This window comes from Monopterus albus, unplaced genomic scaffold, assembly GCF_001952655.1.
Source record: "Monopterus albus unplaced genomic scaffold, M_albus_1.0 scaffold69.1, whole genome shotgun sequence".
Lineage (NCBI taxonomy): Eukaryota > Metazoa > Chordata > Actinopteri > Synbranchiformes > Synbranchidae > Monopterus > Monopterus albus.
In genome coordinates, this window is record NW_018127949.1 from 2589917 (window position 1) to 2603485 (window position 13569).

General features: G+C 39.5%; 2 protein-coding genes across 3 annotated transcripts in view; both read right to left on the reverse strand.

The window, feature by feature from the left end:
- The window catches only part of LOC109962883 (disks large homolog 5-like), a 30013-nt gene extending 23670 nt beyond the window's left edge, over positions 1 to 6343 (reverse strand). For both annotated transcript variants that reach the window (XM_020604965.1, XM_020604964.1), the window contains exons 1-3: positions 5588 to 6343; positions 1157 to 1225; positions 239 to 407 (exon numbers count right to left, since the gene is read on the reverse strand). In XM_020604965.1, coding sequence (XP_020460621.1) covers positions 239 to 407; positions 1157 to 1225; positions 5588 to 5885 — 536 coding nt within the window. In that variant the 5' untranslated portion in view covers positions 5886 to 6343. The remainder of the gene's footprint in view (positions 1 to 238; positions 408 to 1156; positions 1226 to 5587) is intronic.
- A 2017-nt stretch (positions 6344 to 8360) lies between these two features.
- LOC109962918 (annexin A11-like) overlaps positions 8361 to 13569 on the reverse strand; it is a 6549-nt gene continuing 1340 nt past the window's right edge. The window contains exons 7-14 of the mRNA XM_020605066.1: positions 13479 to 13568; positions 11782 to 11861; positions 11588 to 11644; positions 11384 to 11477; positions 11127 to 11222; positions 10120 to 10178; positions 9876 to 9998; positions 8361 to 9791 (exon numbers count right to left, since the gene is read on the reverse strand). Coding sequence (XP_020460722.1) covers positions 9732 to 9791; positions 9876 to 9998; positions 10120 to 10178; positions 11127 to 11222; positions 11384 to 11477; positions 11588 to 11644; positions 11782 to 11861; positions 13479 to 13568 — 659 coding nt within the window. The 3' untranslated portion in view covers positions 8361 to 9731. The remainder of the gene's footprint in view (positions 9792 to 9875; positions 9999 to 10119; positions 10179 to 11126; positions 11223 to 11383; positions 11478 to 11587; positions 11645 to 11781; positions 11862 to 13478; position 13569) is intronic.

Sequence of the window (13569 nt, forward strand, 5' to 3'; positions counted from 1 at the left end):
GCATCGCTGAAACTAGTCATACCCCTTATTTTAAAGCGCTGAGCATATTTTAAAATAATTTTGTATTACATAAGACCTTAGCTCACTTGTATTTTTGGAACCATTGAAAAGCTGAACAGGGCAAAATGTCTCTATTCACCAAGCATGTATACACAGGATTACTGCACCTTTCTGAAAATGTTTGTTTTGGAAAATAGGCATTCAAGCGCATGAGATCAGAACGAGATTAGAACAGTACCTGCAGTCATCAAAGGTGGTTCCGGGTGAAGAGAGAGCCAGACGTTTACGTAGCTCATCTCTTTCACGGGTCACATGTCTGAGCTGGAAGAGAACCGTGTCCATCTTCTCGTTCACCTGGTGGCTGTCCATGTGGGCGGGCGGTGGGGAAGAGGCTTGAGCAGGCGTACCTGTGTCAGTCAACATGTCACTGGTGGCATGTGCCATTCACAAGCTCAAATGATAATTTAAATTTATTGAATGTATGTCATCTGTGTGTCTGTGTTGGTGCCATTTTATTTTTTGCACTGATCTTATTTATTCTATTTGTCATTTATTGTGATTTTATTTTGCTGTGTAGAGTAATTTGGTCAACTGGATGTTGTTTTTAAAGTGCTATATAAATAAATCTGATTAGGTATTAATACAATGCCATCAATTTCTTTAAAATGCTCACTCAAGCTATTGAATAAAAATGTATAATTGATTGAGTGATTTCACAAAACTGCAGCTCATTTTCTTCCAAAAAACAACAGCAAGTTACAAGTAAACACTTTAACCATCTTGTTTAATCACTGCTTTCATTGAAGCCAACACCTGTTCGCTATTCGACCTCACAGCTTTAATTAACGGTGCTTGTGACTACATCTCATATAAATCCCCCTGCTAATACAAATCAGTTTCCCTTTCAGTGGCATAGAACAGTCAAATCCTCTCTCTCGTCAGTGAATGACTAAATTAAACAGGTGTGCATGTGTTTGGAAATGAAGGGTTTCTAAATCCTTTACAGAGTCTAATTAGGCAGCAATCAATGATATTTTTCTATTTATTTAGAAAACTGTGGTTGGTTCCGTCGAACACACTGTCTTTTTTTGCCAGGAAGACAAGGTTTTTCTTTGACACTTCTACACCTGAACACCATCATGAACACCACACTCACCTAAGCTGCTGAGAGAGCTGCTGCTTTCCGAGTCCGAAGGCATGGTGGACAAGACGCTGCAAGTGGACCCTGTGAGACCAACAAAACCATTAAAGTCAGCTCCAAGTGTACTCGACCATGTCTGCATTATAGTCAGATGATTATCTCTAGCATTGTATGGTACATCAAGGCTCTGCAGCTTGGGTTACATTCATGGGCCTTTACTGAAAAAAGGCCAGCTGGAGGCATAATAAGGTGGGACTTTCCCCAACTTGGGATGACGCTAATTATCAGTTGGCCAGGGAACATGTATACTGACTATCCAAAGCCCCAAAAGAGGCTGCAGTCTCAAAGAGTCTCCTTTTATCTGCTCTGACAACATCTCACAGTCCCCCCCCCCCCCCACGGACACACCACCGATTCATAATTAACTGCACCAAAAGGAAGCTTCAATACAACACTAAGTATTATGAAGAAGACCCTACTGAAAAAAATCAACATAAACATAATTCCTGAATCTGTTTTCACAACCATTGTTAAAATCACTGCGTGTAGAATTTGTATTACATATTTTATATTGTTCTGATGGCAAACACCTTTGTTGTAGAAACTAAATACACTCAGATTATACTAGAAAACAACCAGTTCACATGAGATGTGAAGGTGTGAACTGACCGTTTCAGAAAGTCATAAAAAGTGTTGGACACCAAATTATATATTCTGACTTTTTAAAGGTGTGTGAGTGCAGGGATAACTGACTATAAGTGTGACATACACTTCTGCCTGCCAGTGTCTTTTCTGAATCTACTAGTGGGTCAGAAATACCATTTGTGAAACCAGCTGTGCTAAAACACTGCCCACTTTTTCCAAATATGTCAGTATGGCTGTGGAACGAACAGCTTATAGTTCAGTTACATCAGCAGTCAGTGGCTTCCACCCATGATATAAAGTCTAGAGCTCGACTCAGAGCAGGGGCATAACAAACGATTCTATTTACCCACATCCCTGTACTCGACATCAATCCCCAGCTGGCCGAGTTCCACTAGCTAAAGGAGACTATGAGTTTGATTAAGTTTGGAAGGAGCCCAGCTAACATTGCTCACTCTTTTTCCCAGCAAAGGACTGAAAGAGGGAAAAAAAAGACTGATGTGCCTCAGGAACCATGGCATCCCATGGATCAAGCTCTCTTTGTTCTCACTCTAGCTTAAGTTTCCCATGACTCTGATTGAGCACAGAGTGTCTCAATGGGCAAGGATCACTGTGTCATAGCTCACTCACTTTTCTGCTCTGTGAAGGTCGTGTGACCTGGGCCTCACTGTGATCTGACCCTCCCCACTCAAGTATCTCATTTAAGTTGATTTCTTTGCCACATTCAAATAAAGCCACTCACTCTTTGGACATTTTCTGACATCATCTAAAAATCACATTTGATACCCTGCTCCACTGGTAATGAGCGAGAAACAGTAAACACTGTGCCCTCTCTGCAAACATGAACGCATGATCTGGCTCAGAGCTGACAGCCAACAGTAAGCTCAATATATTACCTCATCTCAGGGGGGAGTGATCCTACAATGCAAAGCTGTGCTCCTAGATTTTCTCTAAATTTGAAACAGGAATGTATTATTGAATTTAAGAACTTGTATCATCTCATTGATCCGCTACAACGAAACACACCAAATCTGTGCAAATACTTTTACTGTGGTGATGAAACAGGCCTCGTTCACAGCAGAACCTCTGAAGTGCCATAGCAGGAAAAGCACAGGTTACTAATAGCATCAACGTTAATGCTGTTCAATTTCAATGTTCCAGTAATCCCATTATTATTATCCTACTGTGTCAAAGGCTCGGTTATAGCCTAGACTCAAAGAAACAAAAGTTGCATTTTTCAGTACTGCTCACCAGAATGAATGATAAGATACACTGGCATGTTACTTCTACTGGTAGATCACTGAAGTAGTGTGAAACACCACAGGCAACCTCTAAACAGCTAAACAACTATTGGATGGCTTGCCATGAAATTTGGTACAGATATTCATAGTGTCAGGAGGATGAATCTAGTGGCACCTGCAGGATTACATTTGTGGTTGAGTGTTAAATATCTCAGCCACTGTTGAATGAACCAACATGTACTTCGGTGCAGACAGACCCCCTGACTTTTCTACTAGCACCTATATAAACCTTAATGTAGCTCAAAAGTATGAACCAGCTAAAAACAGCAGTGAATGGTAAAAACTGCTTGTTGCACTTAAAAGTCCACTGTAATAGCTAAAGTCTATTGGAAATAAAGCTCTTTCCACCAATGAAGGCACCCATTTTGCTCTCCTGCTACTGAACACCCAGTCTTATTTTGCAGTGGCACGACACAACCAAGTGTCAGCCATGATACACACCCTTATGACATGGTGCCAAAACGTTACTGTTTGCTAGGAAAAGGTGAGAACAACCAGTAAACAAAAGGTTTCTGTCAACCCCTGGAGCTATGGTTATAAAATTATAGAACGTCTATATCTATTTTAAAAAAAAAAAAAAAAGCCCCCTCAGATACACACCTTTTTATGTCCTGTATATGTGTGCAGCTTATTCACTTTCTAGTGAAATCCTTGCAGCTCAGTGATCACTTCAATAAGTATTGCTGTTGTTGACATGGAGTTAATTAGCAAAGCTCGACTTCTTGACATTGTTTTGATTTCAGTGTTCATCTAGCTCTAGGTGAGTGGGGAGTAACAAGATCAGGCTCATCTCTCTGCATATTATTTAGAAAGTCCATAACGAGCTACTGCTTTCCTGCATAAAGGCCCTTTCAGCTGTGCAGTGGAAGAACTTGTCTGCCTGGTGGCAAACAGCAGCTCAGCTCATTTGTGTTACAGACTTAACAGGGAGCTGCAGACTACAAGCTACAAAGACCAGCCAAGTACAGCATAAAACCTATCAGTACTCCGTTTCAACCTGGGTGCATGACTGCAAAATGCAGCGCAAAAATGAAAACACTCAGGAAAAAAAGACCCATTCTACAGCTTTAGTTATAAATCATGAGGGCCAAATAAATACATAATTGAAACCTCACCACTCAACTCAGGGAGTATGACAATAGCTGAGTTAATAAAGTCGCTAGCAATGCAAATACTGCTTTTAAAATGCAAAGTTGCAGAAGAGGCACTAAGCAAGGACTATGTACATGTCTGAATGCATTACTGCAACCTTTTTTTTTTTTAAGACACACACACACACACACACTATAGGTGATGTGGCTATATGGCTGCACAGTGAGCCCTGGACATGCCCAATCTCATAAGCTAAGCAGGGCTGGTTCTGCTCTTGCATGGGGCTAGCAACACAGCCACATAAATCCTCTACTACTACAAGAAACAGCAGTCACTTGCCATATGGCGCCAGTAGTCCTACCACCACCACCATAAGTGAATGAAGGACTTGGTGCTCAAATGGATATTGAGAGGTTTTGGGAGATCAATGATGACACAAAATTTGAGGTGGCATTTATAAACATCATCGTTTTCATTTATGAAAACAATGTTTAAATGCATAAATGATCTTGCCCGATATAATATGTCAACTGATTCAAAAATATAATAGTGAAGCTGTCAAGACTAGAGGGATAGTCCAAGGGAACTGCAGAGTTCAAAGGTCTAGAACTACTTTTGGTCAATCTAGAAGGCTTACAACTATGGAATACTTTACCAACAAATTCCAAATCACAGTCAGGTCAAGAAGATGATTATGTTCAGTTTTTGTTTTAGAGATGCTGGTCAACTGCATGATCATTTTGAGAACCCTACTTTGTGCTGCATTTGAACTGTGTTTATACTGACAGGGGTTTCTATTATTTTGCACTCCCCATTTATATCAGTGCGACCAAGCTAAATAACAGCAACACATCTCTGTATAATGGAGTTAGAGCTAAAAAAAAAAAAAAAGAAGATAATCACCACACTGTTTGCATTAACACCCATTTGATTCTTCACCCAAGCGCTTGACACTGACAGTGGGTTATTGACCCTCCCCAACACAAACGCACCCCTCCTGGCTGGCTAGCATTGATTGAGTCTTTTTGGGTCCATTAAAAACGTTGACAAAAGGCTGTGCTTTTAGTGACATGGCAAAGAAAACAAGCACAGCGATATCAGTGTAAACAAGCATTAGGTCACATGATTGTGCAGCCCTCTCTCTTAACACTTGCCCAAAGGAAAAGTCATACCCTTCATCAAGCTGTCATATTGTCAATACCCCTCAGATTAGTTAGATCATGCTCTGAGCAGGGTCGAAAACAGATGGGATCATAACCCAAATAAAGGACATTAAACACCGCAGTAATAAAGATGCTTAGTAAAGTTATTTTATCCGTGATCCTTTGTTCTTACTTTCCAGCACACTGACGCAAAATGTCATTGTTAAAACCAGCTCAATAGAAACTAACACCATGATTGCAGTTCTCACCGGTTGTATGATCCACTGGTCCGATGCCATTCAGCAACACAGAGTGCAAGTGGGGGTGGGTCTTCTCCAGGACCGTGCAAAACTCTGCGAAATAGTCTCTGTCCTTACTTATCAGTATCTTCAGGAGAAGGTCCACTTTTTCCGAGTTGGATGAGCAGTTGTGTCCCAGCTCATAGCGTTCAGACTGGCTAAGGGTCCCGCAGTGTGCCAAAACATCCACAACTCGGTCAGCATCTGTTATCGACTCCACTAAATTCGGATAACATTTCTCCAACAACTCTTTATGCCTGGGTTCCATCTCTCCTACTTCTGTTCCTCCTCCCCCTTCGCTTTAACCGAACCAGATTCGGGACAAATCCAGCTTCTCAGTCTTTTTGGGAGCCAACTTAACTTCGGACCACTGTCGTGACTCCATGGAAACTATCCCGCTCGGCCCATGAGGGACGGTTTTTCAACCCGAATTTAAGGATACACAAGAAGTAGCCATATTTGTTGCTCAAGGCTGTTGACTGCGCGAAGATGACAACACGTTTTCCCAACCGCCGCTCCGTCCTTCCTGAAAAGAGACGTCTCTGCCTCGCCAAGCGCTGCTCTGCAGACGTTACAGAGGCATTGTCGCCCTAAAATTAAGTACTTTCTACATGTTCAAAAGTGTAAAAACTCTTCAGGAGACCTCTACGTGAGACCACAAACTCCGCCATGTCTCACTATCCAAGAAGCTGTAGCCCTGTGCCAATCATATTGACATGTTAGGTAAACGTGGGCGGGGCTTTGTTTGTAGACGCACCTGGCTCCCCTCTGCTCTAATTACTATTACAAAAATGACAGAATGGTCAGCTGCTTTAATATTAGATGTTGGTAATACTTCCACGATATTATTTCAGGGCATTATGGAGCATCTATGGTGTTCAGTCAGCATGAAGTACTCCATTACAAGTAAACAAGTTTTTAAAAGTATGCATTTAAAAGTAGCCTACTCATTCTGTATTAATATGGCCCCTTCCTTTATATGCCTGTTATGTTACTGGATTATTGTTACTTACATAAAGTTCAAGTAATTTGGGGTATTTTAAGAATTTAAGTACTTTTAACAGCACATTACATGTAATATGCTCATCATATGTTTTGTAGGATTATTCTGTGAAGTAACTAGGTCAGCAGCCCAACAAAAGCTGTCAGAAATTTAATGGAGTAAAAAATATTTCTGTCTGAATTATTGTGAAGTATAAAATAGCATGTCAAGTACATTAATATATGTACTGAACTACAGCACTTGAGTAAATGATTACAATAACATTAATGTGTTCAGTAGTCAGGTGAGACTAAATGTGTTAATGTACTTTGAGCTTGTTTGGCATAATTATTGACACTATGTTATTAAGGGGCTTCAGAGCATTGCCTTTATAATGATTGTGACTCATCAGGAGCTACTAGCTGGAGTACTCTGGACCTTGCTTTAAGGCTCTGGAAACCAAATGTTACTTAACAGCACATTCTTAATTGAACGGTTGAGGACAACCTACAGCAAATCAACAAAAAAGGTCAATACTGTTATAGATCATCTGTAAAACAGTGTTATCATTAGAGGCCAGTGATGGGGATGTAAATTAAGGTGAAATCTGAGCTGATCGCATCAAATTCACTGAACTGGATTTTTCATTCATATTATGTAGAATTTGTTATGAAACAAACCTTTCCTGGTCAAAGTGTTGGTGCTTCCTTTTGGTATTTAATTTTTTATTATTCATGCTTGTGAGTCTTCTTCCAATGCATATAAATAATTGAAATCTGAAAAACATCCCAAAACATACCCATATCTGATTTTATGAGATTTGTGTCACATTTTCATGAAATGAATTACTCAAAAGTCAAATCAAAATCCTTTGAATTGTCTTTTAACAGGAGAGAAAGCTCCAGAGATGTGATGGGAACTCTGAAGGCCAAGAGCCAATCTGTCTGACCTTCACAGCTCCCATCTCCCACTGGTACTGATGACATGGACAGATACTACTGATTGACACAACTCTCGTACACACTTGTCTAACATCTCCAATAAGACAGCATAACCACGTGTGTGCTTATTTAAATGTGGTCAAGTGCCATAAAGGGTACAGCATCATGCTGTCACATCCATGTTAATAATTAAAGCACTTTGGCTTGCTTTTACTTTTATACATAGAACACTTGCCTGACCTGATTTCTAGACAAATGGGAGGACCCTGATTTTCTGACCTGTATATTTCAGGAGGTTTTACAACAAACAGTTGCCACCAGAGAGGAAATGCACAAACATCAAATATTCATCCCTCTTTGTCCTCCAGAGCTTTTTATTTTGAGTATGGGTATGAGAAAGGTGCGTAAGGAGTGAAGCTGGGTGAAGTAACTTGTCTACCCATCGTGATCCCTCTGAGGTTGCACTTAGAGGCCAATGAACACTGCGTAAAGATGACTTTAGGACATCTGTTTCTCCAAAATGGACACTATTTATAGCATTAAGAAAAGCTCTCTGTGCCATATGACTCCAGCTGGAAGGCAAGCCTGAACATTTACTCCCCCTCTCAGATTATACAGCAAAGCACACTCATACATGTGAGCTACATTACTTGCAGCTCTAAGGATGCTCTGAGGATAGCGGGTGTTGTAATACAGACCAAGATGGTGTAAATGAGACTGGCTTTGAAATGCAATTTACTCATTGTGTGCTGGCTCAGAGCACAAAATCCAGTCAGTGTTTCATGCAAAAACTCATTATCCCATTCACAAAGACAACCCAGATATGCCAAAAAGTTTTATTGAAATGAGAAGTGGCTGGTTTTAAGTCTTGGCAAACAGCGGGAGTATCAAATGGCAAAATGTTAGAAAACTGAAGAGGCCACCATTGAATTTCAATTATCATCATGTTACATTGCAAACTAGAGTTAGTGCAGTAGATATTCAAAGACAAACTAAGTCAGCAGGCAATGTGAACCAAGAGCCCTCTATTGGCAGTAAACCAAACTAGTAAAGGACACTATGAAAGAAAATGTAAACTAAATATTTACAATCAGTCATTTGTGCAGCCATACAAGTATGATTAAAGATTGTCTGAGATAAACCACACTAACACAAACTATAGGTAATACAAAAGCACAAATGATCTGTGTCTAGGCTTTGGCTTTTCAATATGCAGATATGAAAATGCAGAGGCATGATTTGAAAGGTTTACATTTCAAGAGTAAAGTTCTATAAAGATTATATAAATGATATAAAGTGAACAGCTAATTTGCATAGACCTTCAAGCAGAAGTAAAACTGATAAGGGACAGGTTAAAGAGGAAATGCCCTCTGCAGATCTTTATTTCTTACATTCACAAATCACCTGGGATTTAACTGTGAGCAGTTACACACACATCAAATGATCATATCTGCTGGGTAAGTAGGTTTTAATTTGCTATAACATTTCATGAGTTTCACACACTTTTCTACTCTTTCACTTCCAAATAGTTAAAGTAACTGGTGGTGAGGTAAACCTTTATGATTCCTTTTACTGCATATATTACCTAAATTAGTCACTTGCCTTGTTCTGCATCTTTTATTTTATAAAATAAAAATTTACACCAAATGTGGTTTTCTTTAATTATGATTACAAACAAAATTAGACTAAGTTTAGCAGATTGTTTTATTTTAAATACTACTCTATATGAGGGGTTGCCGTGGCTCAGGAGGTACAGCAGATATAATCTACTAACTGTAGGTAGAAAGTGTCCTTGGGCAAGACACCGCCTCTGGTGAACGGCCAATGGGCTTTCAGTGTGCAGAAAAAGCTATATAAAGACCATTTATGATTGATAGTTATTTTAGTAATACAATACAGTTAGCTTTTAATTAAGTATAAAATTGTCAAGCACCCACATCTTTAGCACTCTACCATTTGTCCAATAACAATAAAGCAATCTACTGAAATTGTATATTCATATTAGTATAGATTACTATTTGGCAATTACACAATAGCAAAAAAGTAATGCAAATTTAACGTTGATTTCTTATTGTCACAGGAAGCGTTACAATAGCTGCATGCATCAGATAGTGGTGATATAAAGTACTATAACATTCTTCAGTGTGACCGTATATATAGCTTCCTTATGAGAGGCTGTCTTCCTTTCCTTTTAGTCATTGCCTCCACAGAGCTTCAGCAGCAGCTTCTCATAGTCCCCGGAGGTATCACCCTGAAACACAGACAAATGTATCACATAAAGAATAAACATGAATGAAAATGTGAGTATCTTAACAGCACGACTGGTTGGACTTACTGCGATGTCAGTGTACAGTGATTTTCCGTATTTCTTCTTATACTCCTGTCTGATGTCCAGCATGTCTATCTCAGAGCGGGACACCATGATGCGGATGAGGGTCTGATCCTTGGTCCCTGCGCCCTGTCAACACATCACAATATGGCACTTTATTTATTTATTCTCCTCTGTCCCTCCACAACATCTTAGCAGGAAAAATGTGGCTTTAATAATTAGAATAAAATGTGATTAACAACACCTGTACCTTCATGGCCTTATTGAGTCTTTCGGCAAAGAAGGCAGGGGCGTTCTTGATGCATTTCACTAGGAAATAGGAGCAGAAATTGATGTTAGTCACTGTAAACAAATAATATGCAAAGCCAGACAAATGCACCAGCTGATAAGTAAAAACATGAGATAAGAGCCGTTTTCACATATGAACTCAGCACCATGTCCACGGAATCAGGCCTAGATTCTGTCGAGAGTTTCCCTTTCATATATGTAGCACACAACAGGAGACAGTCAACGTCAGATGTGCTCTCTCCTACTGGAAACACTCCATCTGGTTTATGTGTGGGAGGCATAACATGCCGCAGTCACATAGCCAGTTCATAATTTGGACATAAACATCCCGAGTCTGTTGCCAGCTCTTAGTTCCCGAATCTTTTTGTTGGCATCTTCATTGTAAATGACAGTTTTTATTCACCATTGGATGTTTGTATTTTTCTGGTTTCGTGCTGGTCACACGATAAAATGTCATCAGAAAGCACACTAGCTCCATGTGATTACTCCAGACTGTTTTCTCACAAGGGCTCACTCAACCCTTACGCTGGAATTTGTACTAGAGAGCTGGCAGGGTAAAGTCAGCTTAAGGTCTGGGTCAGCTGAATCGGGACATTTGCATTCTCACATACCGCTCCTCCAAGTAATCCCTCAAGAATTTCAGGGTTCCACTGCATGTCTGAAAGGGGCTAAGGAGATTGGTGCAAAAGGTTGGTTAAAACTAAAAGGCTGACAGATCGATATGTGGTGGATTTTTTGAACATTTTCCATTTTTAGAATGACACAGAAATGTCCACCCTTAAGTATTCTAATCCATCAATTGCTTTTCAGGTCAAATGGCAGACTGTTTGCATCTGCAAGATATTTTAGCCCTTCCAGGAAATCCTTGCAAAATGAACATCTTGTTGAATGATTTCAATATATAATTTAAGACTCAACATGTCTTTGGAAAGCTGCTTCACTTTGTTTGAGCTCTGGAAAAGAACATACCCACAGACACCATGCCATGCTCCAAATCGCCATGCATTTCACTGCATATGCTCTTCTCAATGTCTTTCCCAGTCATTTTCTGGTACTCCTGGAAGACTTGGGGAGAAAAAAAGGCAAGCATTACAAGCAAAATAGTTAAAATATTTGAAAACGTATGTACTAAAATGTCAGTGGAGAAAAGGGAAAAGTCTCATGGGGAACAAAGAGATGGAGGATGATAAACTTTGTGGAAGTACAACAAAGTTGAAATAACACACCTGCCTGAAGGTGGCTCCTGCTGCGAGCACACAGGATAGCGTTAAACTGAGACTCATCAGTTCCCAGCTTATGTTCTCCAGCAGCATACAGTTTCTGTTACACACACACACACATACACACATCCATCAAAAAAAGAAACAGGATCAGACTTGCCTATTACTTTTCAAGAACGCTACAGCACTAGAGCCACTTTAAAGCAGTACCTGAGCATCCTGTTTGGCCAGGTTGCTGTCAACATTCTCCCTTTCATCACGACTTCCCTAGATGGAGAAAGACAATGTTAATGTACTAAACAAACATTAAATAGGTGGAGTACACTGGCAAAGTTAATACTTCAAAATTCCTTTGAGTTTTTGGAAGCATTCATTGTGAAATAAATATTTTGTGCGGCGGTTACCTGACAGAGAGAAACCAGAAGTCTTCGAAAGTGACCGGAAGTATCGTGCATGATGGAGTCCTCCAGGCTCTTCCCGTACTCTGGAAGGAAGGTGTGGCTTTTTAGGAAAATATCATTTGAATAATATTTGCATTTTGTTTAGATACCATTTTTCATTATTGAAGTGCAAATTAAAAGCTAGTCAGAGTGCCTAAAACAAAACAGACACACTGTAAACTGCTAACATATAATTAAAGCTACATTATGTAACATGGGGTAACAGTAGCATGAAACTCCAAATTAACCCACTCTATTCCGCCACGCTCTACCTAGCTCTTCAGTTATCTGTCAATATGAAATTAACAATAAATGAGAATGCAACAAAACTTATTGATCAAGCAGAAATAAGTGAAAATCTGATTGGTTAGAGAGGTCAATCCTATTCAAAACCTTTTAGAAGTTAATATCTCTACACTGCTGCCAATGCTGTTCAATGACTCTGGGTGACAGGAGGCTTTGACAGCACCTCTCCACATTAAGACAAGTTTTGGCAAATATTTATACAAGAAAATTATCTGACAAAAGTTACCTACTGTAGCTAAAGGTTTTTTTCTTTCAAACACTACACCCTTTTCTGAAGCTGTAAAATACCATTTCCATCAGCAATGGTTGTGAACACTGATGTAAAGCAATGGCCTATTTCTGAATTATGATCATATTGGAAAAGTTCTGTTTTCCTAACTCTTCAAGTCAGAGGAATTTGTCAAAGTTGCATGATATGAAAATAGTCTGAATTAATATATGTATTATACTCGGTGGTGGGCCGTCAGGGCAGCAAGGCCTTCTCTGCTGGCCTAAACACTATCAGAAGCACTGACCTACATTTACAACCTAAATATTTGTTCCATGAAATTGTACTAATTTATCCCCAACAGTCTATTCTCTTCATTTCGTAGCGTTTGTCTCGGCTGCACCGCTTCCAGTAGGTGTATGTGGATGTTAGATTTTTTTGTCCAATCAGATTTCAGCCTCTATGTGTTGCCATGTCAATCTAATCTGCCCAGGGCCTTCAGAATCAGAAGTGCTGAAGTCTTCCTGCGCAAAGAAAGGAGGATGAATTTCGTCTATAAATAAATAGTATCTCTGGTGAGTATGACATATTTTATTTCATTTTTATTATGTTTTTGTCATGTTATTAGATAAATATTGTTTCTGAACTGCTCCAGATGATGTACATGGCACAGTTGCGGTTGTAGTGTAGAGGTTTGGAGTTGTCTTAACTGGCTTTCTTGCTTTAGTAAAAATGGTATTCATCTTCAATACGCAAAATGCCTCTCTCTTTCTGTAATGCCACACTTTGTTATGCTGTGTTTTTGTATAATATTGGTGGTTTCTATAATTGTGACGTACAGTGGTGGTATTAAGAAGTGAATTAAGTTAGGTAAGTGCCCACTGAAGGCCCAGGTACCAAATGCACGGCCCGCCACTGATTATGCTTATACAACTAATTGTATACTATTTCAAAATATTTATAATGGGCCAAAGACAATGTCATACAATATAAGATGACATTACTAAAATTCAGTTGTGGAAAGCATAAGAACTCAAATTTCAATGTCACAATTCACAAATATTCTCTCACACTGGAGAACAGATAGTTACAGAGCCATTGTTCCTGTTACAAAAATTTGACTTGAGGTATTAAAATCTGCACTCACCGGCTTTGTAAATTCGGTTGATTTCTTGAATCTCCGCATTGGAACGCGAGGAAAGAATCTCAACCAGGCAGTTTTCATCGGTTCCTGCACC